At 41.3% G+C, this 27,770-nt stretch overlaps 1 protein-coding gene across 2 annotated transcripts; it reads left to right on the top strand.

Annotated features, from left to right (window-relative positions):
• The first annotated feature begins 600 nt into the window (after positions 1–600).
• Positions 601–25,901, top strand: LOC132709710 (L-amino-acid oxidase). Of its 2 annotated transcripts, none has more exons than XM_087883839.1 (7): positions 601–700; positions 9,248–9,462; positions 11,769–11,881; positions 13,245–13,446; positions 16,507–16,575; positions 21,794–21,930; positions 23,915–25,901. In XM_087883839.1, the coding sequence occupies exons 1-7, from the start codon at positions 688–690 to the stop codon at positions 24,714–24,716; spliced, it is 1,551 nt and encodes a 516-aa protein (XP_087739965.1). In that variant the 5' UTR covers positions 601–687; the 3' UTR covers positions 24,717–25,901. The 2 variants fall into 2 exon arrangements, with proteins under 2 accessions (XP_087739965.1, XP_087739966.1); XM_087883840.1 differs by lacking the exon at positions 601–700 and adding an exon at positions 1,563–2,063.
• Positions 25,902–27,770: the final 1,869 nt, after the last annotated feature.

Genomic DNA, 27,770 nt, shown 5'->3' with positions numbered 1-27,770 from the left:
AAATCTGATTTTTTTTCTTTAACTTTTCACATTGAACTATGCTATTGCTCACACTGATGGACATTTTTAAGTGCTATAACTTAGCTGCTAGCTCATGTAAAACATGTATTATCTAGGTTAGAAGTTAACTATATTGCAATGTTTTTATATTTTTGTGATCTTTATGCAGACGTTTTTCAAGTAAGACTTGAAATTTATTATAAGGGTTCCTCCAAGATAAAAAGATTGAGAAATGTTCCGGTAATCAGTGTTTTTCAACCTTGGCAACTTTAAAAAGTGTGAACATTTAACTCTCAGAATTCCTCAACCAGCTTGCTCAATCAAGTGTTTTAAACTATTTAGATTATTGCAAGAGGAATTAGGATGTGAAATGACAACTGAAACTTATTTTCATTTTACACTTAGGTCCAGATATATAAGCACCATCTAAAATTCCTTAATTCTGTAACTCTCCGAATTAATGTGTTCCTCATGGGTGTAAATCCAAAAGAGCTGATTTCCTTGTTCCTTGTTTTATGTATCATTAGAATGGGAGGGGAGGATAAAAGTGTAGGCGAGAAGGTTAGGGTATAAAAGCATTCTCCAATGCATCCTCTCGACATGTGAATCAAAGTGTTTTGAGCACTTTACATAGCATCAATAAATCTTCTTCCAAGCATTGCCATTGACAGTCTCCAAGCCAACAAGATGAAAGTCTTCTGTAAGTACCTTTTTTCCTAAGACTCACTAACTGAATTATGGCTTGAATGGAATGTATTATTTAATAAATTATGGCTCAAAGCATAGTCAGGCAAATGTTTAGGCTAGATTAGACATTTTTAATTACTGGTTCATCACACAATCAGCCAGATGTTCAGACTGGATTTGGCATTTTTGTCCACTTATCAAGTCCTTCCTAAGGACTTGGGATAGGCAGATACCAATGTTTTATGATGTTAGAGCAGGGGTGTCAAACTTGTGTCGTCATGGCATCATCATGTGACATATCGGGACTTTTTCCCCCTTCGCTAAATCAGGTGGGAGCGGGGCCAGCACATGACGCATCCAAGCCACGGGCTGCGAGTTTGACACCCCTGTATTAGAGGTATTTTCACAGGATGTCAGCTGTTCCAAGTAAAGCTGCATTTTGCAATTGACTGACGGTGAATTTATCCATGATGATGATGATGATGATGATGAAGAAGAAGAAGAAGAAGATTAGTTCAACACAATGTGAAGTCACAGGTGTATTATTATTTATTCCATAATTAGATTTCAAAATTTCATAACCTTTTATCATTTAAAATCAGTTGCCATTTAATCAAGTGGTCAAATTCATATTAATGAGATGGGTTATAGTCAATTTGCCTTGATACATTTCTAATATTTGTAGTAATAAGAGAAGAGTATACTAAAAACTAGTAAGTTAGGTTTGTCACAAAGTCTTTGGTGGTACAAAGGACCTCCCTTAACCGCCACTTACTCAGTAACCATTTGAAATTATGAAGGTGATGGTCAAAGGAAGTTATGACTCATGCTGCCTAGAACTACTTAAAACTAAGGCGAAATTTCCTAACAGTTAGAATAATTAATCAGTGGAATGACTTGCGCCAGAAGTTGTGGGTGCTCTGACAATGGAGGTTTTTAAGATGACATTGGACAACCATTTGTCTGAAATGTTATAGGATTTCCTTCTTAAGCAGGGGGTTGGACTAGAAAACCTCTAAGGTCCCTTCCAACTGTTATTCTGCCCAGAGTTACAATTTTGCAGCAACCTTGCCGTTGTGTGATTAAATGTTGAGCTCTTGAAGGCAGGCAGCATAAAGCAGAGGCAATAATGCCCTTCTCCAAGGCACATGAGCTTTGGAAAATTATGTGATTGTCCCCACCGCCCAGCCCTCTGATCTGCTGGACACTCCGGGCACTTTGCTCCTACTATTGAGATGCCCATGCAGGCCGATCTGATGCTTTAGAAGATTTTCAAAGCCCTGTTGGAATTGGCTCCAAGGCAGCTTTGGAAAGAAGGCCTGGTGCATTGGATAGGCCACATGAGCCTCTCAACAGCAGGAGAAAAACACCTGAAGGTAAACTATGTGTGGCATATTCTTGGGAGCGCTGGGTGATGGGGACAAACACGCTATTCCCCAATGGTCAGACGCCTTGGAGAACAATGCGAGCTGGCATTTCTGAGGGGCAATGGTGGTGCTAGGACTAATGTTGGGGCCTGGGTAGTGGCAGCAGGCTGAGACTGCAGAAGGCCCTAAGGACATGGACTGCTCTGCTTGGTGGCCTCAATAAGAGAAAAATAGGGGGATATGTAAAATTAGGCAGCGCTCCTTAGAAGCAATGGTGGCACTAGGGCTGAGATTGAGGCCTGGATGATGGCAGTTGACTGAGACTGCTGAAGGCTCCAGGCTTCTACTTCAGGGCTAGGCCCAGTGCTTCCACTGAAAGCGCTGCACTGCAAGGCCAGACTGGGGCGGCTTATGCTATATACTGCATTGCAGCATCTCTCCAGTTCATGCTTGGTCTGCGCTCGGCCTCCCAGGTCCTGCCCCATCCTCTGAGGCATCCCTTGCATGCTCACTTACAAAGGCTAGGAATGAGATTGTCCCAAAGGTGCTTTTTCAGGAGGCAACTGGACTTTCTTGTTTTCTCTTTGAAGACGTTTCGCTTCTCATCCAAGAGGCTTCTTCAGCTCGGAGTGGATGGTGGGGAACGGAAGACTGCTGAAGAAGCTTGTGGGATGAGAAGCAAAATGTCTTCCAAGAAAAAACAAGAAAGTCCAGTTGCCTCCTGAAAAGGCACCTTCAGGACAACCATGACCTGGATGACTGGGAATCTCCATAGACTTTTAGGAATGCAATTGTTGAGCAAAGCAGTCACATGGGCATCTCGCTTAATGACCGCAACAACTGACAACTGCAATTCTGATCTCAGTTGTGGTTGTAAATTGAGGACTACCTGTAAAAAATGAAAAAGCCATTCTTTGATGAGCATCAACTGAACAAGGGAGAACTTAAAAGTAAAACGGCTCAGCAACCTGTTCACAAATTACATTTCAGATAATTGAATCAAAATTTTAGAGTGGTGCTTCAAGCTGAGCTAGAAAAACAATCGTCAGAGAAAACATTTAATCATCTGCACAGTGTTGTACCTGCTATTTTCAGACTCTGTTTCCCACATTTCCAGTTTTATGTTGAAGAATCAAACCAGTCTTACAAGAAGTCTTTTAATGCACCCATAAGTGTTACAGTTCTGTTAATAGGGTAAATAGAGTTTAAAGGATGTTATTTATTTTATTTTTATTTATTCATAGTCATTTGAGGTCACTCATAGCCATTGACATATCCGTCCTCCAGTTTGGCCATGCATCTATTCCAGGATTTCTCAAGCTTGGCAACTTTAAGAAGTGTTCAACTCCCAGAATTCCCCAGCCAGCTTGGAATTCTGGGAGCAGGAGAATTCTGGCAGTTGAAGTCCACACATTTTAAAGTTCATAAGGTTGAAGAACTGATTTATTCTGTTAAGTAGATTATTCAGTGAAAGTCAACCTAAAACATCCACTAAGCTTCATGCCTGGAGGCTATTACCTCTAAGGGACAGCTACTTAAGTGGGAATTCTGCTTTTTTTAAAATTTCTTTTCTCTTTCCTTTTCTTTTTTCTTCACCCTCAGCCTTTTGCCTGTGTCCTCTGTGCCCAAAAGCTGGAATCAAGTGATCCCTGCAGCAGATCCTTTTCAAACACTGAATTGAATTAGGATCTTGTTTTAAATGGGATTTTTAAAGGTTATTTTGTTATATAACAATTTGCCTTCTTCTGGTTGGACCCTCCAATTCTATTAATTAAATTTTATGTATGAATGTAGAAACTTGTTCAGTAAGGCAATTCTAATTGTTGTACAAAAGCAAACTCTTGCAGTCAATGCAACAAAAGGACAATAAGCTATGTAATAAAATAAATACATAATTACAATTAAAAGGTAAAGATAAAGGTTCCCCTCACACATACGTGCTAGTTGTTCCCGACTCTAGGGGGTGGTGTTCATCTCCGTTTCAAAGCCGAAGAGCCAGCACTGTCCGAAGTTGTCATGTGGCCGGCATGACTAAATGGCAAAGGCGCACGAAAGACTGTTACCTTCCCACCAAAGGTGGTCCCTATTTTTCTACTTGCATTTTTTACGTGCTTTCGAACTGCTAGGTTGGCAGAAGCTGAGACAAATAACGGGAGCTCACCCTGTTATGTGGCATTAGGGATTCAAACCGCTGAACTGCAGATCTTTCGATCGACAAGCTCAGGGTCTTAGTCACTGAACCACCGTGTCCCTATTAATTATAATTAAGCACTACTTAATTAATAGAAACTGAATAACTGCAAATCCCAAAAATCTTTATCTTTTAGTTACATTCTGATAATGTTTCTGTGCTTTGTTGAGGGACACTGCATCCAAACATGGGTGATGATTAGAGTCAAAAGTCAGGAAAAGAATTTAGACAGCAGAACATGAGGAAACAGGGTGGGGAGTGCAATTTAGAATTACAGATTATAAAGTTTCTAAGATGAAGAAAACAGAAGTCATAACCACCCTTTATAGAAGTTATCTTCCTCAGGGCTTTTAGGTAACTTCCCCAGGTCTGTGTTGTCGCTCCGTTACCGGAGCCTGTGTCATCGTCAGGAGAGGACTCCGAGAGTGAAGGGGAGGAGTTGGCAAGGCCTCCCTCTCCAGGACCCTCCTCTCTGGCAATGCCTTCGGTGTCCACCGAAGGGCAAGAGATAGGGCCAGGGCCAAGCAAGTCCACGCAGCCACAGATGGACAGTGATGAGAGTAATGAGTCTTGGCTGGACCCACGCCAGCGTCGCAGAGATAAGCGCGCACAACAGAAGAAAGGGCGTGCCCGAGATTAGCTTGAGTCACTGGACCACACCCCACAGGATATAAAAGGGAGCGTGGTGGCCAGTCAAACCTTGTGACGAACAAAGCTGAAAGCTTCCACACCATTCTGCATTGCCGGACTTTTGCTTTAAGACTGGATTATCTCTGGACTTGATTGTAATTATTGAGCTGCTTTCCTTTGATGTATCAGAAGTGGGGAGAAGTTATCTCTCCTCTTTGTAAATAATAAACTTTTCGCATGCAGCCACTAGGTTGTTGCCAAGTTCCGTTATCATAAGGAAAAGGATTTTGCCGGCTGGTTTGGTCTTTAACTCCTGAACATCTGTTGGTGTGTGTGCGTGCGGTTGGGGACAGAACAGTTATCTTCCTCAGGGCTTTTAGGTAACTTCCCCAGGTCTGACATATTCCAGGCACCTCTAATGAAATTCTTTTAAGAAAGCAGTTGGGTTTCGACATCAGCAGCAAGAAGGAACAGTCATCATTTCAGTTCAGTCAGGTCATCAGTTGGAGCCTGAAGCAATTTTCTGAAAAAGTTCAAGACCTTCTTTGCGTTTGTGGCCAAATGCCATCTGACTTTGCTTATAAAGGGAGTGAGTATGTGACTGAAGAAGCTAACTGCATAAGCAGCAAAACGCTTCAAACCAAAAAGAAAAGAAATCCAGTTGTCATGATTCAACTTTCAGACTTATAAAGGGAGTTTTTTAAAAACGCAGAAGGCATCCATCTCATGGAGGAGAGGAGAGGAGACGGGTTAATTCCCAGGACTGAAACAAACATGGAGAAGGAATGTAGGAGAAGGAAGTTATTTTTTAACTTGGAACGCTTTGATAGAATTGCTTTGAACATAGAAGGAAACATGTCCAAGGAAACAATGTGCATTCCACATTGGGATGCTTTGGAAAAACATTTGGAGCCATCAGCAGTCCTAGAAAGCTGCACCTCTTATTTTAGAATGGAATGGAATGGAATGGAATGGAATAGAATAGAATAGAATAGAATAGAATAGAATAGAATAGAATAGAATAGAATAGAATAGAATAGAATAGAATAAACAGAGTTGGAAAGGATCTTGGAGGTCTTCTAGTCAAAGCCCCTACCATTTCAGACAAATGATTGTCCAATCTCTTCTTAAAAACTCCCAGTATTGGAGCATTCACAACTTCTGGAGGCAAATTGTTCTAATTGTCAGGAACTTTTTTCTTAGTTCTAGGTTCTGAATCAGTAATTGTGCTGCTTTAATGATACAATTTATTAAAACAGAGCCATCTTTTTTACACCCAGACAATAGGTTGAGAATCCTACAGGCTTTCAAAAAGGCAGAGAAAACCTGGCTCTTTCCCCAAACCTTTGGATTAGGATGAGCAAAAATTCCAATTTCCAAGAGCTATATAGATGGTCCTCAGCTTACAAATGAAATTGAGCTGGCCATTTTCATCATAAGTTGTGACATTCACAAAGTGTGGTTTTTCAGCTTTTTTTGCAGTGGCCATTAAGCAAATGCCACTGTCATTATGCAAACTCATTGTTTGCTATGCATTGGTTTTTCCAGGAACCAGAAGTAAATGCCAGTTTCCAGGAAAAAAACCACCGTAAATCGCAGTCACTGCAAATGATCCTAAATGCAGGTTTGTTGCTGAGTGCCCAGAATGTGGGCATGGAAATAGGCAGATGTTGGAACTTAGAATCCAGCTCATAAGTCCCTTTTTTGCTGTCTATCATAACTTTGACAAGGACTACCTGTAGTATATTTCAGTTCCAATCTACATTTAATTGTTTTTAGTTTTTGATGTGTGCTGTTTTCTTTTGTGTTTTATGCTTTTTGTACATCTCCCAGAGTCTCAACTCTTTCTGAGTTGGACAACCATCCATATCAGTGCTTTAAATAAATAAATGTGGTCTGCAGGTAACATAAAATCCAGATGCCTTTGAATCTTTTCTGAGAGATGTCAGTAAGTGTTCAGTGTAAGGAAATTTTTTAAGACAAATATTCCCAACTTTGTTTAACCAGAAAAGGGATATTGATTAACAGCTCAATGAAAATATCAGCCCAGGTGAATTGAATGCATGGGATTTGTTAGGAGAAGAACTGAAAATATAACTGACAGTATGATAATACTTTTGGACATATCTGCGAAGGAAACACACTTGGTATATTATGTACCGTTCTGACTATCACTCCTTAAAAAGGGTAGCATAAAGCTAGAAAATAGTTGTGTTCAAAATCAATTAGCATCAATACATAGGCAATTTGAACGATAGTGCTGGAGGAGTGTCAGAGTAGCCAAATATCCACTTGGCAAGAAATACGTTGAATAGAATGATGTCTTGAATTTTGTAATCTTTGCAGAAATCTAGGAATCAGGACTGTCCCAAAATCAACTTTCAAGTATTATACACTAAATGGCACATCATGAGACGTAGCCAATCAGAAATTGTCCAAGTGACGTAGCAGCATGAGACCTAGCCAATCAGAAAACCTACAGATATAACAGGATAATAGAATTGGAAGGGACCTTGGAAGTCTTCTAGTCCAACCCCCAGCTCAAGCAGGAAACCCTATGACATTTCAAGGCAAATGGTTGTCCAAACTCTTTTTTAAAACCTCCAGTGTTGGAGCACCCATGACTTGGAGGCAAGTTGTTCCACAGATTAATTGTTCTGTCAGGAAATTTCACTTTAGTTCTAAGTTCTCTTCTTGATTAGTTTCCACCCTTCGTTTCTTGTCCTGCCTCTGGATGCGTTGGAGAATATATTGACCCCCTCTTCCTTGTAGCAGCTCTTTAGATATTGGAACACTGCTATCATATCATCCCTAGTCCTTCTTTTCATTAAAGTAGACATATCCAATTCCTGCTCTCGTTCTTCATATGTTTTGGCTTCCAGTCCGCTAATCATCTTTGTTGATCTTCTCTGCACTCTTTCCAGAGTCTCAACATCCTTTTTATCTCATGGCAACTAAAACTGGATGCAATATTCCAAGCGTGGTCTTACCAAGGCATTATAAAGTAGTATTAACACTTCACACGATCTTGATTCTACCCCATCCAACCCATCCTGAGGGTACTAGGTGATAGAAACCTGACATAGATCTACCGGTATATATTTGGAGTTGTACTTTTTCTCTGATATAGCATCCATGCCAACCTTCCTTAACCTGGTTCCTTCCTCCATAAGGAAGATAGAAGCCTATCAGGGGCAAATGCCTGGTCTTATGGCATCTGGATGGATTTTCTTTCTGTAACCAAATTATTTATTTATTTATTTATTTATTTATTTATTATTTATTTATTTATTTATTGGTTCAATTTAATTTACTACATTTGTCATCAACTATGATGCTTTATGGCAAGCATGTTGTAATCAGAATTCAGATTGATTTGGGGAGTCTCAAGTTCTCACTCACCACTTCGAGAACTAAGTTCAAATTGACCAAACAGGCATTATCTCTGGCTGTGTCTGAGTCAGGCTTGGATACTTTTTAAGAAGGCCATTGTGTGGCTTTAGGGGAGACACAATCACTTGCCATCAATCCTGCATGACAAAGAGGTCCCTCCAACCTGTGTTTTTATTTATTTATTTATTTATTGGTTCGATTTATATGCCGCCCTTCTCCGGAGACTCAGGGCGGCTTACAATGAGTTAAGCAATAGCCTTCATACTTTTGTATATACCTGTTTAGTAGGACTTTCACCCCCCTCCCCCCAAAGCGGTGTTCTTTTTATACAAAGTCAGCTTATTGCCCCCACAATCCGGGTTATATATTAAGAAATATTGTGGCTGAAGACAAAGGAAAAGACTTTGGAAGCACACTTTTTTCTTCGTGTCTTTTCTATCTGCCAGTAAAAACCCGAAAAGATGACAGGGGAGTTGTCTACAAATGGAAACATATCCGGGGAAGCACTAACATCTATTTGAGCAGCATTTTCAGGCCAGATTAATTTCTTTTTAAGTGTTTTAACAGCTACTTGAAAGGATTATCTTAAAAAAACTAAGCAAGTAAGAATTTGAATAGGAGTCCACCAAGAAAATCCTTGGATAGTGGACTAAATTGGGAAGCAAAAACCCTTCAAGTTGTAACCCCTTTCCCACTGTTGCCAAGAAAAGAAGATGTTAAGGAGTTAAGATGAAGAGGACATATTTGTTATCAGATCCTTTGTGTGACCAGAGACGTGGAAGGAATGACTGCATGTCCATTTTTGCTTGTTTTATTGCGGTTTAGATGTAGTGTAGGAAGTCTGGTTAGAAGTTGGTTCAATGACACACATAAAAGAATGGGACAAATGAACAGAGCAAGAGGCAATAAATCCAGAATAAGAAAAGCCAGGAAAATGCCACCCTCATACATATTCCATTTTTGTATGTGTTTTATCCAGTTATTTTCTCAGTGCTATTCTTGGCTGCCTTGGGAAGCTGTGCAGATGACAGAAGCCCCCTAGAAGAATGCTTCAAAGAAGATGATTATGAAGAATTTCTAGAGATCGCCAGAAATGGTCTGAAACAGACATCAAATCCAAAACATGTTGTGGTTGTAGGTGCAGGAATGGCTGGGCTTAGTGCAGCCTACGTTCTTGCAGGGGCTGGACATAAGGTAAGCCATTGAAGAATTACTTTAGAATGATGCCTCTTAGTCCCAACTCTTGGGTAATCCAGAAGGATAACATGATGGCACCAAAAGCCAATGAAAGGTCTACTAGGATTATGAGAGCTGCATTCTCCCCTCCCAGGTCCCAGAAATTATACTTTAGAGCAAATCAGCCTGTTTCTATCATAATCCTGAGTCTAGACCTCGGCTGAAAGGGATATAGATAATCCACTTCCTCTAGGATTCTATATTATTAATATCTTCATCCTTTTCAACAACCTTCCTCACAATGGGAAGGTGGTAGACAGTGCAAAAGTCATCACACATAGCCAAGTCAAGAGAATTGTTTTAGGAGAGAAGTTCAAACCGACCGCCCTATTTAAAGACAATGGCATAATAACTTCCCACAATAAATCATTGACTACCTCCTAAATCCAGCCACCTATATACCCACCTGGCTGCTTACAAGAGCCAGGAAGGTCCTGGATCTAGCTGAGAAATGGAAGAATTTATGCTACAGAGTTCATTTCCTTGGGTTCCACAAGCTCAAATATATCCCAAATCATAACGCAAAAAGCTGCCTTCCCTTGATCTTGTCCAAATGGCATCCAAGAATAAAAATCAAGCAACTATCTGCAAAAATCCCTGCAAACTTATATGTGCCATTGCAGGTGCCCTGTTGTAACCACATTTTTTAATAAGGGGTTAGGTCACTCTGAATGGGTTATCAATCAGAAAATTCCAAATGCAATAAGCACAAAGAAGTATTAATGAGTTGCTGTTCTTAGTGGCAGTGACTCAAGTGTAGGTTCAAAAACACTTAGTAATCTCTACTTTTACTTTTGTGCTATTTATGCTCTAAGAATGTCTTCAGTTGCTTCATTCCTGTAGGAACCTGGAAAACAAAAGAGTTGCTTGGCCTAAGAAACTGGAGAGAGACTGTGAAGGGGCAATCTTCTCCATTGCCCTCCCATCTCTAGGAATTCACAAGTTGTAAGACCAAGCTGTCCAACTGATTGTCAGGATAATCCCCAAACATCCTCTGGAAACCCTGTAGATCAAGGGTGTCCAACCTCCAACCTCCAACTTTAAGCCTGGCAGACTTCAACTCCCAGAATTCCCCAGCCAGCAAAGAATTCTGGGAGTTGAAGTCCGCCAGGCTTAAAGTTGCCAAGGTTGGAGACTCCTGCTGTAGATCCATTAGACACTGAGATGGACATAGACCATTCAAATAGGGCATCCTACCTAGCAGAGATCCAGGATAATATACTTTGATCAGAAAGTGATCTGACCACAACAAAGCATAGAGTCTTGTGACTGAATTCGAGGCTTTAGCATAGAACCTATTTTTGTGGCTGCAGAGATATGGGGCTATGAGTTTCATAGGAGGACAAAACTCAGTTTCTATTGCACAATGACTGCAACTGTAATCATGCTGTTTAGAATACTTTTCAATAAATAAAGAAAAGGTGACTAAATAAAGTTTAAATAGATTAAAACAATGAAGACAAAGAAAAGAAAAAGTCCTCCTGATTGCAAAGAATAGATCTCCTTAGATTCTAAGACACATTCAAGTGAGATATCTGAAGATGAAATGCTATTTCACCCAAAATGTTCCCTGCACAAAATAAGGGTGGAAAGCAAATCCAATGTGATAGAACTTCCAATAATCGTCAAGCATAACACATTTCAACATTGCAGTTCTGCTATTTGAAGTGCTGGGACTCTATTGGGGGAAGGTGCCTCAAAGAACATAGTGAGAAAGGTCTCTGGGTGTCAGAAGGGAAAGATGTCAAATGTTGAGAAGAACAGGTACCAGAGATGGATTTCAGCAGGTTCTGACCAGTTCTGGAAAACCGGTAGCGAAAACTTTGAGTAGTTCGGAGAACCGGTAGTAAAAATTCTGACTGGCCCCGCCCCCATCTATTCTCTGCCTCCCAAGTCCCAGCTGATCAGGAAGATTTTACAGTATCCTTGCCCTGGATTGGGGTGGGAATGGAGATTTTACAGTATCCTTCCCCTGCTACGCCCATCAAGCCATGCCACACCCACCAAGCCACATCAGCAGAACCGGTAGTAAAAAAATTTGAAACCCACCACTGGCAGGTACCGTAGAAAAATGCCAACTTGTGGTAAGGAACCTTAGGGAAGGGAAGAGGTGCCAACAGCCATACAATACTGACATCTCAAAGCCAAATCAATCACGCTATGAAGAAAATCTCCCCAAAATAAGTCACAAAGCAGCCAAGCAGAGAAGTTTTAATAAGAAACAATTGTCAAAATGATGCCATGGCTTTCCTATTTGCCTCCAGGTGACGGTTCTTGAAGCTAGTGAACGTGTGGGAGGACGAGTGACCACTTATCGAAATGACATAGAAGGCTGGTATGTCAATCTGGGACCCATGCGTCTCCCTGAGAGACACAGGTGAGATGTGAGATGATCATGTTTACTTATCTCTTCTCTTTGCATACCAAGAAGACTGGAGGGTCGTGGAGGTATGTCCCGAAACAACATTGCTATTTTAGATTCTGGGAATCCAGCATTAAATTCCACATATTTGTAAGGGTAGTTCATTAGCCATTTAAAACTTGGCAACAGAGCCCACAGCAATTTATACTGAGTGAACAGGATAAATGTGATGAGGCATGGAATGGAGTATTGCTGCTGGAGCATTCACAGGGTTGGTTAAGCTAATTTCCTTCAGAATTAAGAGGACAAATTAGCTGGAAATATCTAGCTTGGCTTTCAAAAAGCTAAGCAGGCCCAACCTGATATTGCTTAGTACTTGGATGGCAGACTACTAGGAAATCCTAAGACTGTAGGCTCCATGGGGAAGTCAAAAAAAGCATCCTAAAAGCCAGGGAAAATAATTGAGAATAAAACAAGTTTAATTTGGATTGGAATCATTCTGTTTGATCTTATCTCTCTTCCAAGTATCTATTCATGGGAGAAAAATAAGCCCGAATGATTTTGGTAAGACAAATGACTTGTAAGAGTTTATCAAGCAATTTGAGAGTTGTTGTTGTTTTTCTGTGCTGTTTTCTTCCCCTCTTCTCAATTGGTAGCTCTTTTTTACGGAGGGAAAAAGTTGTGTTGAAACTGGAAATTCTGGCTAAATGTGTGCAGTTTTACTTTCTATATGTAAAGCAAAGTGAAAGAGAGACAGTGATACTCCAGAAATCATTATCATTGGCATCCTTCAGTCTCAAGAGACTATGGTATCGTGCTCTGGAAAGAGGTCCTAAAACAGCACCTAGTGTGACTAAAAAGGCCAATTCAAGAGTGGCAATCCCTTCCACACTGAGGGCAGATACATTCTGTCCCCTGCCCAGCCCCCAGATTTCGCTGGTTCCGGGACTGCCTCTTTGCCTCAGCCTGCCGAACAAGTGTCTCTTCGAATTGGAGAAGGCCATGCTGCGTCTTTAGCCTCCAAGCTGAACGATCGGAGGTCAAGGTTTCCCAGTTGTTAATGTCCATTCCCTCTTGCAGATATCCTTATATCACAGCTGTGGTCTCCCTCTGAGGCGCTTTCCCTGCACTAATTCTCCATACAGGAGATCTCTCGGAATCTGACCATCAGCCATTCTCATGACATGCCCCAGCCAGCGTAGACTTCGCTGTTTCAATAGTGTATACTCCAGAAATAATGCCAGAACAATTATTTCACCTTCACACTTCACATTTCCATGTTAATTTTCCTGATAATCGGATACTTTTCAGTGCACAGAACTATACATCATTCTATTTTTATTTTTATTTTCACTGTTTTCTCCTTTCCTCTCCCCAGAATTATCCGGGAATATATCAGAAAGTTTGGTCTCCGGTTGAACGAATTTTTTCAGGAAAATGAGAATGCCTGGTATTTTATTAAAAACATCAGGAAGAGAGTATGGGAAGTGAAAAAAGACCCCAGCGTCTTCAAATATCCTGTGAAGCCCTCAGAAGAAGGCAAATCTGCTTCACAGCTATATCGAGAGTCCCTCAAAAAGGTTCAGATAAGTCGTAAAATTTATCTTTAATCAGGAAATTTATGCAATGGCTTGTTTCAAGCATACATAGACGAAAGGTACTAAAAGCATTGTCCAAAACTTGTTTCTCTATCATCCAGAGCTGTCCTGACGGTACGGTCAAAAAAGCCAAAATGAAGCCCATAATGGGGTGATTGAGGTTCTGTTTTTTAATGTGCAGGGAAGATTCCCATCTTGACAAAATGATAGCTGTTGAATTCTTGATTGTTTTCCTGCAGGTGCTTTGTTACCAGACAAACCTGATCACCGCAAGGGGAGAGTGGAGTTTGTTGGCCGATAATAGATGGTAGTTAGCCCCAGCAATCATGGTTGGGATGTGGTTTCTTCCTTGATAGTTCCTTGATTGGGCTATTGTTTCTTCTTTGGTGAAGTTTACCTGGTCTTGTTTTGGCTTCTCTAAGTTTATTGCTAGGAAAGAATTATCCTGGGCTGTTTATTTCACTTAAAATGCATAAACTAAAGTCAAGGAAGGAATAGCCCGTCTGCTTGATTTTGGCTCAGCCAACCCCTCTCTCTCAACCCAACCCATTTCACAAGGTAGTTGTGGGAAAATAGGAGTGAGCATTAAATACACTGTCTTGAGCTGTACAAAAATAAGGGTGGTATATAAACAGAACAATAAGTAAAATTACTACTAATAAAATAATAAATTGGTTCTTATTTTAACAAATGTTATACTTGCTAGAATGCATGTATCAATACTACGTTCTTTTAATAAATCTTGCTCAAGAAAGCTCTGAGAGATCCTTGCTTAAGAATAAACCATTTTATTTCAGAGTAATTCCTAAAAACCAGCTTTCAAATGTGGGACTAAGAAAAATGGCATTCAGAAGCTAAGGCCTTAGCACCTGGGATTGCTACACCTCTTAATGTTGTAAAGGTGGGAAACTCTGGTCTAGCCACTCTATGCATCTGATGGATTTATGTCTTTTAATAAAATGTGTTAGTCTGAAATGATGGTATCAGACTCCATCTATCTGATTTTTAACATTAGCCCTAGGTGTCTCTTGAAAATACAACTCCAGCTACCATCCTAAATAAACCCTGAGCAATATTTAATTGCCATTGGGAGCAATTAAAAAGGCAACTCCTAGACTCATCTCCCTTTTCTGATCAGAATGTTCCTGCAACTGCTGGCCATACCAATCTCCAAGACTCACAGAGAAAGGTTAGGGGGTCGGCCACTCAACACCAATACAATCTGGTATTTGTAGCCTCAGCAAATTAAAAGATGACCAGATGTGGATAAAGTTATTCAATCAGACATCAATGGTATTTGCACAGCTCTCAACCCACTTGCCAAATTAATCCATTTTCTGAATGGGTTTCAATTTGATACATTGAAAAGGAAATTATCTTAATGAACTATGTTTACATAAATATGGAATGGAATGGAATAAGTTTGGATTTCCCACCTATATTCAGTGGCCAATATAAGGACCTATTGCAAACCTTCTTTTTCAGCATTTTAGTGACCATTCAAACTTTCACCGTAAGTTTGAATGGTCACTAAATAGTGGAATTGTTAACTAAGGACTACCTGTAAAAGCTATGTGGGAACCTTGATCTTTTCTAAGTTTGGTTGTTTGCTTGCATCATTACCTGACTAGGTAATATCATCAGTGCTAATGAGTGTGTGGTTTGCTCCCTGTTTACATACAGTACTGTGTCCTGCCAGTACTGGCGAAACTGTGGTTTCCTCCTTAATTAGTTCATTTTTTTTTCCTGCTTGATTGTTTGTCTGATATCAATACTTGCTTATCTGGGTCTTCCAGGAATTCCCTAGCATTTTTGGATTTAGTTTGGTCTAGGATGCTCACAGTTTCCTAGTTGAAAATATGACTGAGTCAGTCTCTTAAGATTAAGGAGATTGCTAGTTGGTATTCATGGATGCGCTCTGCTAGTCTCCTGACTGTATGTCCTACACATTGGCTGTAACAGTCCTTACAATGTAAGTTGTAGATGACACCTGTTTTTTGTTCTTGGATTATTGGATCTTTTGCTTTATTTAGGATGGTTTTGGAGGGCCACACAAGCACAAGTTGGCTTCTGTGCTATTGCAATGTCATGTGGTTGTAATAGTCTGTTGGCTGTTTCTGAGATATTATTGGTGTATGATAGTGTTATCCTTTTCACAGCTTATGTCAGTTGTGCTGTGGTGGGTTGAGTGGTCAGGCACTTTTTGATAAAATTGCACAATTATCCATTTTGTTGGAAGATGGTTCATTTTCCCAATGTTCAAGGTTGCTGCAGTGTGTTTGCACAGCTTTTCTTATGGGAGGTTAGATTGTTACTGTAATAATGGATCACTTGTTTAGTATTGGTTGTTTTTCAATAGGCTTGGGTTTCTAATTTGTCATCGTTTCCTGTGCTGTTGAGGATATCCAGGAAGGGTAGCAACAGGGGCGAAATTCAGCAGGTCCTGACCGGTTCTGGAGAACCAGTAGTGGAAATTTTGAGTAGTTCGGAGAACCGGCAAATACCACCTCTGGCTGGCTCCAGAGCGGGGTCGGGAATGGAGATTTTGTAACATCCTTCCCCCACGAGTGGGGAGGGAATGGAGATTTTGCAGTATCCTTCCCCTGCCACGCCTACAGAACCAGTAGGGAAAAATTTTGAATTTCACCCCTGGGTAGCAACATATTGTTTTTTCTCCCCATGTGAATTTTATCACTTGGAATATGTTGTTGATTGTTTCATGTGCATTCTCTACTTGTTCCTTTTTTATTATAACAAAGCTGTTATCTTCATATTGGATCCATACTTTTGGCTGTATGTGTGGGAGTGCCATAGTTTCATTATAGCGCTATAGTTTTATTATACCATACTGACTTTAATAATTTTTCCCATTTATCATAAACCTAGTTCTAATCTGTACAGTATAATAATCTATCAATATTGAGTCTACATTTGTCCTTTTTAGGTGTGGCTTTTTTCTTTGGTTTGATGTAATACATATTTAACGAAATACTTCCTTTTCCTTCTCCTATGTCTCCTTTCTCCTTTCCAAATCATTCTCAGGTTATAGAAGAATTGAAAATGACTAACTGCAGCTATATAATGAATAAATATGACACCTACTCAACAAAGGTATTTGGATTGTGCCCTGAAACCAAGTCTCCAAATAGTACAGTTTGGGGGGGGGGTGTTTGGGGGAGGAGTAAGAGGGTGGGCTTCAAAAATTTTAGCAAGAGGTTCTCTGCCTGGTTGCTGTGTGGGCATTGCCATGGTGGGCATTGCCTAGTCAACCTCCTGCACCATGACGGGGGGGGGCATTTTTGCCCTCCCTGGACTCTGGAAGCTCTCTTTGAGCCTCTGGAGGGTGAAAATAGCCTCCCCAGGCTTTGGAGGCCCTTTGGAGGCCAAAAACTGGTCCGTTTCCGGCCTTCCCAAACTTCTGGTAGGCCTGTTTTTTGCCCTCCCCGAGCCTCCGCGCGCACCCTGCACTTACCTGCATCCAAAACAGGCCGCGTTGGGATTCCTGGGGGGGGGGGGGGGGGCAGGGCGGGGCCAGCCAGGGGTGGGATTTGGGGGTTCTCCAAACTGCACAGAATCTTAGCTAGAGGTTCTTCCGAACCTCTGCGAATCCTCAGCAGCCCACTCCTGGCGAGTCATCTTTAAGATGTATTATCATGTTCTTCTTACAGTATTATTAGAATATGAGACAAATTACTTACTGAGCCTGAGAGTTTCAAATACTAAAACAGATTGCAATCCAAAGGGCAAGATGGCAGTCAATGACAATGGTGTCATTTGAAGATCCACCTGTATTTTGATGAGGTTTTTATTTTGCACATGCAACACACCTGTAGTAAAAGAAGGAGCCTGGTGGAGCAGTGGACTAAAGCGCTGTTAAGTAGCACTTAGCTGCCAGCTGCCTGCAATTACTGCAAGTTCGAATCTCATCAGGCTCAAGGTTGACTCAGCCTTCCATCCTTCCGAGGTAGGTAAAATGAGGACCCGGATTGTGGGGGCAATAAGCTGACTTTGCATAAAAAAGAACACCGCTTAGGGGAGGCTGAAAGCCCTACTAAGCAGGTATATGCAAAAGTATGAAGGCTATTGCTTAACACATTGTAAGCCACCCTGAGTCTCCAGAGAAGGGCGGTATATAAATCGAACCAATAAATAAATAAATAAATAAAAACACAGGTTGGAGGGACCTTTTTGTCATGCAGGATTGATGGCAAGTAATTGTGTCTCCCCTAAAGCCACACAATGGCCTTCTTAAAAAGAATCCAAGCCTGACTCAGACACAGCCAGAGATAATGCCTGTTTGGCCTATTTGAACTTAGTTCTCGAAGTGGTGAGTGAGAACTTGAGACTCCCCAAATCAATTTGAATTCTAATTACGACATGCTTGCCGTAAAGCATCACAGTCGATGACAAATGTAGTAAAGCACAACAAAAAAGTCATTAAGGGCATCACAGAAGTACCAGATTTTCATCTTAGGACATATAGTAATTACATTACATGCTTAACTTTTCTTTGCTCATGCTGGCTTATCTCTAAATTGTCTGTCTGGTCTAAGACACTTGGACTATAGTTTGTAAAGGATTTGGCCCAGGAGTGAAATGCTCCCGGTTCAGACCGGATCGCTCAATCCGGTAATGATGGCGGCGGGTGGTTCGGAGAACTGGTAGCAAAAATCCCTGCACCTCCCCATCATGCCCAGCTGAGCTGCACAATCTTCAGAGGCTTTTTTTTTTTTTTACTTTTAAAAGCATTTTTTCTACAACCTCTTCCACTGAAAAAATGCTTTTAAAAATAAAAAAAAGCCTCTGATGATCGCGCGGCTCAGCTGGGGTTGTCAGAGGCTTTTCAAAGCATTTTTTTCTGCAACCTCTCCGGCCGAAGAGGTGGTAAAAAAAATGCTTTGAAAAGCCTCTCTGACAATCCCAGCTGAGTTGCCTGATCGGCAGAGGCTTTTCAAAGCATTTTTTTGCAACCTCTTCATCTGAAGAGATTGTAGAAAAAATGCTTTGAAAAGTTTTTTTAAAAAAAAGGTTGGCCACGCCCACCCAGTCACATTAACCCCCCCACACACACCAAGCCACGCCCACAGAACCGGTAGTAACAAATTTTACATTTCACTCCTGATTTGCTCTAATGGAGAGGGTGTCCATATTATACAGTATTTAATGAATGAGATGGAATATAATTAGGTTAAACAGCAGGCTACCATGTTGACTCACAGACTGAACAATCCCCTTCTGTTTTGTCCTCCCAAATTCTGGGTCAGAATTGTCAATACTTTCTTTTTTGTGGGTAGATCTTAATAGGCATATACACTTTTATAAGTGTATCATTAAATTAAATGTATATATGCAAAGTTAAAGTAGTGAAATGCAGGCACAACAACAAAATTTAAAATATAGACTACCTTCCTATTATAACCCTACTTGAGATTTCCCCAGGCATTGGTCATATCATCTCAAGCTTTATCCCCTTTATTGAACATAATGTAAAGGTAGTCCTCAACAGTGGTGGGATTCAATTTTTTTTACTACCGGTTCTGTGGGCGTGGCTTGATGGGCGTGGTGTGGCTTGGTGGGTGTAGCTTAGTGGGCAAGACAGGGAGAAGATACTGTAAAATCTCCATTCCCTCCCCACTCCAGGGGAAGGTTAGTGCAAAATCCCCATTCCCTCCCGATCAGCTGGGACTCGGGAGGTAGAGATAGATGGGAGTGGGGCTAGTCAGAGGTGGTATTTACCGGTTCTCCGAACTATTCAAAATTTCCGCTACCAGTTCTCCAGAACTGGTCAGAACCTGCTGAATACCATCTCTGGTCCTCAATTTAAAACAGTTTATTTAGTGACTGTTTGAAGTTACAACAGCAGTGGAAAAAGTGACTTATGATTGTTTTTCACACTTATGACCGCAGCATCTCTGTGGTCATGTGATCAAAATTCAGACACATGGCAACTGACTCCTATTTATGATGGTTGCAGTGTGCCAGAGTGATGTAAATCACCTTTTGTGACTTTCTCACAATCAAAGTCAATGGGGAAACCAGATTCATTTAACAACTGCAGTGATTCACTTAACAACTGTGACAAGAAAGGTCATAATATGGGGGGGAAACCCATTTAACAATTGACTTGCTTAACAACAGAAATTTTGGGCTCAATTGTGGTCGCCAGTCGAGGATTATCCATAAATGCAGGGCCGAGCTGAGGATTTTGTACAGTATCTGGATGATAAAATAACTCAGATTCGGGAAGACTTGGCTGCCGACTGGGTTAGTTCAGACGAGATGACTGAGACAGGCCTTGAGAGTGTTATCTGGGAGGAGTTCGATCCCATGGCTCCCGAGGACGTGGACAGGATCTTGGGACGGCTGAACGTGACCACATGTTTATTGGACCCGTGTCCCTCCTGGTTGGTGCTGGCTTCCCGGGAGGTTACATGAGGCTGGCTCCAAGGGATTATCAACGCTTTTTGAGTGAGGGTGTCCTGCCGGCCGCCTTGAAAGAGGCGGTGGTGAGGCCTCTCCTCAAGAAGCCATCCCTGGAACCGGCTGTTTTGGCTAACTATCGTCCAGTCTCCAACCTTCGCTTTATTGCGAAGGTTGTTGAGAGTGTGGTGGCGCGACAGCTTCCCCAGTACCTGGATGAAGCTGTCTATCTGGATCCACTCCAGTCCGGCTTCAGACCTGGGTACAGCACGGAAATGGCATTGGTCGCGTTGGTGGATGATCTCTGGAGGGCCCGGGATAGGGGTTATTCCTCTATCCTGGTCCTATTAGACCTCTCAGCGGCTTTTGATACCATCGACCATGGTATCATGTTGTGCCGGCTGGAGGGACTGGGAGTGGGGGACACCGTTTTGCGGTGGTTCTCCTCCTATCTCTCCGACCGGTCGCAATCCGTGTTGACAGGGGGGCAGCGGTCGACCCCAAGGCGCCTTGTTTGTGGGGTGCCACAAGGGTCGGTCCTCTCGCCCCTCCTGTTCAACATTTATGTGAAGCCGCTGGGTGAGATCATCCGTGGCTTTGGGGTGGAGTTCCATCAGTACGCTGATGATACTCAGCTGTACATTTCCACCCCAGACCATCCCAATGATGCCTTGGAAGTGATGTCCCAGTGCCTGGAGGCCGTGCAGGTCTGGATGGGGAGAAACAGGCTTCGACTCAACCCTTCCAAGACCGAGTGGCTGTGGCTGCCGGCGTCCCGGTATAGCCAGCTGATGCCATCGCTGGTTATTGGGGGCGAATCATTGGCCCCCACGGAGAGGGCCCGCAACTTGGGTGTCCTCCTGGATGCACGGCTGTCTTTAGAAGGGCATATGACGGCCGTGGCCAGGGGGGCTTTTTGTCAGGTTCACCTGATACGCCAGTTGTGCCCCTTTCTGGACCGGGACTCCCTACGCACGGTCACTCAAGCACTCGTCACCTCTCGTCTGGACTAATGCTCTCTACATGGGGCTCCCCTTGGGGTACACCCGGAGGCTCCAACTGGTGCAGAATGCGGCCGCGCGGGGGATTATGGGAGCGACGGGGCGCTCCCATGTGACTCCTCTCCTGCGCGACCTGCATTGGCTTCCGGTGGACTTCCGGGTGCGTTTCAAGGTGTTGGTGATCACCTTTAAAGCGCTCCATGGCTTAGGGCCAGGGTACTTACAGGACCGCCTTCTGCCACCAATAGCCTCCCACCGGCCGGTTCGCTCCCACAGAGAGGGCCTCCTCAGGATGCCGTTGGGCAGACAATGCCGGCTGGCGACCCCCAGGAGGAGAGCCTTCTCTGTGGTGGCACCTACCCTATGGAACAATCTACCCCCAGAGATACGAGTTATCTCCGACCTCCGGAATTTTCGTCGGGCCCTAAAAACTTATTTTTTCAGTTAGCCGGTCTGTCTTGATTTTAGGGTTAGTTTTAAAATTTTAATATTGATTTTAAATTGACAAGTTTTAAATTACGGGCCAAATTTATAAATTATTTTAACTATATTTCTAACTGTAATGTTATGTATAGATGTTTTTATTTTGGCTGTTCAGCACCCTGAGTCCGAAAGGAGAAGGGCGGTATAGAAATTTGAATAATAAATAAATAAATAAATAAAATTGCTTTCAACAAAATGGAAGTTATTTAAGAGACAGATTATTCCCCTGGAGGTCATTAAGTAGAACAATAACAGAATGATTCTGCTTTGTGCTTAAACCTCTAACTCAACATCTCCTCAGAATTAGAAGAATTTGTCCGATTTGCAGCCCACCAGTTTCAATCTGAAATCAAGCTCCTTGCTCTGAAATGATATTTTTGAACAATGTATTGCAGATAAATTTAAGGATTTCTCTCCTCAAACAGGAATATCTAATTAAAGAAGGAAATCTGAGCCGCGGAGCTGTAGATATGATTGGAGACTTACTGAATGAAGATTCTGGCTATTACATATCTTTTATTGAGAGCCTGAAAAGCGATGATATCTTCTCTAACGAAAAAAGGTAAGCAAACTTATATCACTTGGATTACATGACTTCCTCATCATTGTCCCAATTTAAAGATGAAACCCTTGTTTATCCATTGAAGGATCCATGGGAATCTGCAAGGAACTGGAGATAAGAAATCTTCGGGAGGGCAGGCACATACATGGTCACAGTCAAATCCTCCCTATATTGGTGAGGGAATGTACACAAACTCTTAACTCTTTGCTGCCAAATAAAGTCATGGCATAGCTATGTTGGGTATAGGTTATTATTTATTTATTTTATTAGTTCGATTTATATGCCGCCCTTTTCCGGAGACTCAGGGCGGCTTACAATGTGTTAAGCAATAGTCTTCATACTCTTGTATATACCTACTTAGTAGGGCTTTCGCCCCCCCCCACCAACCCTAACCCAAACCATAAGCTGGCAACTGAAACCAAAGCTAACATACTATTGCAGTTGCAAGAAATGGCAATTATCAGTAATGGTAACATTATCGGTAGATATTAATTTTTATATCAGTTAGAAATGGCATATGAAGTAGATTGTCATTTGTGCGGACTTGTTCTATATGTAACGTCTCCTCTGCATTAGTTTAAACCAGGGGTCTGCAACCTTAAATACTCAAAGAGCCATTTGAACAGAAAAGAAAACACTGGGAGCCACAAAACCTGGGTGGGCGTGGCCAATTCGATATCACTCACTTCCACCAGTCACATGACTCCCCCTAGCCACGCCTACCCAGATAGTCATTAGGACAGAGGGCCAGTTGTTAAAAAACACCGGGAACCACAAAATCATTTTAACATATCTCTCTTTCCCCTCTCCCTCCCTCCCTCCCTCCCTCTCTCTCTCTCTGTATCTCTCTATGTCTCTCTCTCCCCCACTCTCTGCATCTCTCTGTCTCTGCCCTGGCCGCTTCTCCATCCCCCATTGTCGCCCTTACTTTCTCAGGCCAGGCAAGGAGTGACTGAAAGGGGATGGCGAAGGGCAGGAACAGCCTGGTGGGATCACTTGACAGGGAGCCACAGCAGAGGGCCCAAAGAGCCGCATGTGGCTCCAGAGCCGCAGGTTGCTGACCCCTGGTTTAAACCATTAGGTTAACAGTTGCCAGATATCCTTTTTGAAGCATTCTGTAAAACAAACCTTGGGACTAACATTCTGGATTGTAAAGACAGCATTTCATGTTAAATCATTCTGCAAGGCTTAACCCATTACTCTTTGTATTTTATTAAAACACAATTAATTCTAAAATAGACAAAAAAGGTATCGGAATTTTGCAAACTTTGCTTAGTATTGCAAATATTCACACAGTCAGTTTCTATATCAAGACTTGTATAGTATTTGCTTATCCAAACTATACACAATTCAATAAGAACTAAATTGTTCATTTCAGCTCAGGTATAAATTTCCCTTTTTATATTCTCCCTCCTCTCAGATTTATGGAATCATATTTGACAGCTATTGCTGAGTAGACAACTTGAGATAATGCCATCTTCTCTTCCAAACATAAAATGTGTTTACATAAAATACGTTAAAAATATAAAATTATTTTATCAGTGTATATTTTTCTGGGATAAATTTGTATAGATAAAATGATATTGCCAATAATTTTGAAAGGCATTTTTAAATCAAACTTATTTCATATTTCAGATGTCTGCTTATCAAAGAATTAAACAAAAGCATTAAGATAGTGGTATCTTTTGTTTAATGGCCCTACCTGGTGAGATCCCTGATATGGTATCACTAGATATTGTAACATTGTAAGCCGCCTCATGGTGAAATGGAGGGCAAACAAATTTGATGAGCAAAAATAACAAATAATAGACAGCAAATTCAAAGTAAGAATAAAGCATGTTCTTTGCTTTCTATCAAATCTGCTGCCAACCTCTTTCCAGAACTGTTTTCATTTCATTGTCCTGTGACTTTTTATTCACTAATATCATTATCCAATTTTAGGAGAGCAGGTTTTTACTTCCTCTGTCCCATTTTGGTCTTGCAGATTTGATGAAATTATTGGTGGATTTGATCAGTTGCCTATATCCATGTATAAAGCCATTGCGGGAAGTGTGCATCTCAATGCCCGAGTAATCAAGATACAACAGAATGCTGAGAAAGTCAGAGTGGAATATCAAACCCCGGCAAAGACCTTGTCAAATGTGACAGCTGATTATGTCATTGTGTGCTCCACGTCAAGGGCCACCCGTCGCATCAATTTTGAACCACCCCTTCCACCAAAAAAAGCACACGCTTTGCGGTCTACCCACTACAGAAGTGGCACCAAGATCTTCCTCACTTGCACTAAGAAGTTTTGGGAGGCTGATGGCATTCATGGTGGGAAGTCCACAACTGATCTTCCATCCCGATTCATCTACTACCCTAACCATAACTTTACTAGTGGTGTTGGGGTTCTCGTGGCCTATGTCCTTGCTGATGATGCCGATTTCTTTCAAGCTCTTGATATCAAGAGTGCTGCTGATATTGTCATTAATGACCTTTCATTCATCCATCAGCTGCCCAAGAAAGAGATCCAGGCCCTCTGTTACCCCTCAGTGATTAAAAAATGGAGCCTGGATAAGTATGCTATGGGTTCTATAACCTCCTTCACTCCCTACCAGTTTCAAGAGTTTAGTGAACCACTCGCTCAACCTGTAGGCAGAATCTACTTTGCAGGGGAGCACACTACCAAAGTTCATGGTTGGTTGGACAGCACAATTAAGTCAGGGCTGACAGCAGCAAGAGATGTGAATCGTGCTTCTGAGAAGCCATCAAAAATCCGCCTGATCAGTGACAATCAACTTTAAGAAGGAAGTCAACAAAAGGAGAATTATAAACAGAGAACTACAGCCACTTTCCCCATTCTGGCAACTTCCAGATGTTTCAGACTAAAATTTCCAAAATACTAACTGGGAATTTTAGGAACTGTAGTCCCAGGAGTTTGGAGCCAGAAGGAATTGGGGGAAGTAAGCTGATTTGGCCTACCTAAATTATCAAGTTATATCAGCCAAAACATGTCAAACTATCTAAGAGCATTTTAGAGGAAACAAAAATAAACCACAGAATGAAAAGGATTATTAGCATCCCACCCCAATTTGGAAAGGAAATCCTCTCAGGAAAATCTATATGTACTACTAAAACTCTCATTTCTGTCATCTTTAACAATGGCGAAACAATGCATCATAGGGCAAGAATTTTTGAACCAAAATACCTCTAATGGGCTAACTTACAAAAAGCACCCAAAATCCAGAACCTATGATTCTCTTAGTACTAAAATTTGGCAAATTTTATGATACATTTTATGTCATTTGTTTGAAATGGTATAGCATTTCCTGCTTGAGCAGGAGGTTACATTAGAAGACCTCCAAAGTCCCTTCCAACTCTGTTATTCTGACAGAAAAATTATCATAAAAACAGCTTATGTTATAATACAAGATACCATAAAACATTTCCTGTGCTGATGTTTTACTGTGCTATAAAGTTCACCATGCACTATTTTCAAGGCAGTTGTATCTGTGAATGTGTCCCAACTTTTCAGTGAAGATAGTACATTAGCTCTGCCATTGTTCAAGTGATTGAGGAATCTAGTAAAGAACTGTCTCTAAAGGGATGACCAATAAGTCATGGTTGTCTAAAGATAGGGTCCTTCTGTTGCCCTTTTCAAAAAGGAATGGAAAAGAAACAGACAGTTGTTATTAAAAGTGGCTTTGTGTGTTTATGCTACTACTTCATTTTAAAAGATCTCATATGTATGACCATATTTCTTTGGTATGTCAAGCATCTACTGTTCCTAAGCTTTGATTCTATATTTCCTGTAACCATCAAAAATTGTCAGTGCTACAGGTTCACTGATGGGGAAGAAAACACATTATGGCATCAAGCAGGCCTGTAGACAGCCTTAATTTGTAATTTCTCCAGTTTGCAACCCTCCTCTGATTAGAGTTCTGGAAAACCAGGAATACAGAAAATGATAATAAAAGCATACATTATAATTTTCACTGCCTCTTCAATTTTTTGGTTTTTTCGTTTCTGCTTTAAATTGGGCCTAGAGATGGAGAAATCCCTGGGACTCTAAACTGCATAAACCAGTTTAAAATAATCTGGTTTTAAATTGAAATAAAATTATTTTTAAAAATTTATTATTTATTTATTTTGTCGCATTTCTATGCCGCCCCACTCCCAAGGGACTCTGGGCGGCTAAAATTAAATTAAAACCACTTTAACAAAAATGCAACATGCTTTGCATTTAAAACTGCTAATTGTTAGGAATTCTGTGTAAAAGCACCACATAGAGCAAACAAAGAGTACAGTCACCGTGTGCCTTACTGCTCAACTATGTAACTGTAACAGGAAACAGGAAACTCCTTAGACCAAAAGAGCATAGGGTATATACCATTGATCCAAATCTGTAACCATTGACTGTCATCTACTGGCTAAATACTACTGTAGTTGTTGCATAAAAATACATTCCAACAATGAGTTCCAACACTAATGGAGAGTCTATGGGTGGGAAGAAATCTTAAATGAACGAAGACTGCACCCTTAAAGAGATAAAGTTATCTGGCTAGTACTGCATGTTGTCAATGTTCACAATCCAATTGTGCAGACCAACTGTCAGAATTCCCAGGAGTAGACAGAAGTGAACAGCTAAAATAGGAGAAGTTACTGTCTCCTTGAAGTTTCTCCAAACAATTATGTATCTTCTTGTTAACTTTCCACCACGTTACCTTTTCTGATGAGCAACTTTTGAACCACCTGATGTGCTATTGTAATTGTGAGTTTTTCTAATAAAGTTACTGCCTACATTAGATAGCCAGGGTCGCTATCTTTGTGTTTTTAATAGATATACTAAACTTTAGAATACTTTATACTGTGCCAATAAAGACAATTGTTGCAGTTATCATCATGATTCCATGGTCCTTATCTGCCATTATAAGGACCAGAAAATCATGATAGTGACTGGAACAATTGTCTTTATTGGCACAGTATAAAGTATTCTAAAGTTTAGTATATCTATTAAAAGCACAAAGATAGCCACCCTGGCCAATACAAAAATTCTAATGCAGGGTGCATGTGAATGTGACCCTATACAAGTAGTCCTCAATTTACGACCACAATTGAGTTCAAAATGTCTGTTGTTAAGTGAGTTTTGCCCCATTTTACGATCTTACTTGCCACAGTTGTTAAGTGAATTACTGCAGTTGCTAGTAACCTGGTTGTTAAGTGAATCTGGCTTCCCCTGCTTGTGAGAAGGTCACAAAAAGTCATCAAATGACTTTGGGACACAGCAATCATAAAGATGAACCAGTTGCTAAGCATCTGACTTTTGATCACATGATCATGGGAATGCTGCAACTGTGAAAAACAGTTGTAAGTCACATTTTTCACTGCTGTTGTAACTTTGAACAGTTACTCAGCGAACTGTTGTAAATCAAGGATTACCTGCATTAGCAGTTTTCGGTTCTTCACATTAACAAAAAGTCAGTTCTCCCTCAAGTCAGTCTCAACTCCTGATGACTATATGGATAGCCCATGTAATTGTTTTGGTAAGTTTATGGAAGAGGTTTACCGCTTTTTTTCTCGGATTTTTCAGTAGCCTCCCATCCAAACACTTATCAATTCCCACCTTTCTTAGCCTGCTTGGGATTAGCCAGAGAGAGAGAGAGAGAGAGAGAGAGAGAGAGAGAGAGAGAGAGAGAGAGAGAGAGAGAGAGAGAGATGGATGAAGAAAGAGAGATGGAGAGAGAGAGAGATGGAGAGAGAGAGAGAGATGGAGAGAGAGAGAGAGATGGAGAAAGAGAGATGGAGAGAGAGAGAAAGAGAGAGATGGAGAGAGAGAGATGGAGAGAGATGGAGAGAGA

Source organism: Pantherophis guttatus, chromosome 2 (genome assembly GCF_059756535.1).
Source record: "Pantherophis guttatus breed Tessera chromosome 2, ASM5975653v1, whole genome shotgun sequence".
NCBI lineage: Eukaryota > Metazoa > Chordata > Lepidosauria > Squamata > Colubridae > Pantherophis > Pantherophis guttatus.
Note: the sequence above shows the minus strand (reverse complement) of the source record. Positions and strands in the feature narration are given on the sequence as shown.

Bases quoted from the DNA above. Each gene is read 5' to 3' on its own strand.
- LOC132709710 (XM_087883839.1), top strand. The intron at 13,447-16,506 runs GTTCAGATAAGT...AATCATTCTCAG, and splicing joins ATCGAGAGTCCCTCAAAAAG to GTTATAGAAGAATTGAAAAT. The intron at 21,931-23,914 runs GTAAGCAAACTT...TTGGTCTTGCAG, and splicing joins ATCTTCTCTAACGAAAAAAG to ATTTGATGAAATTATTGGTG.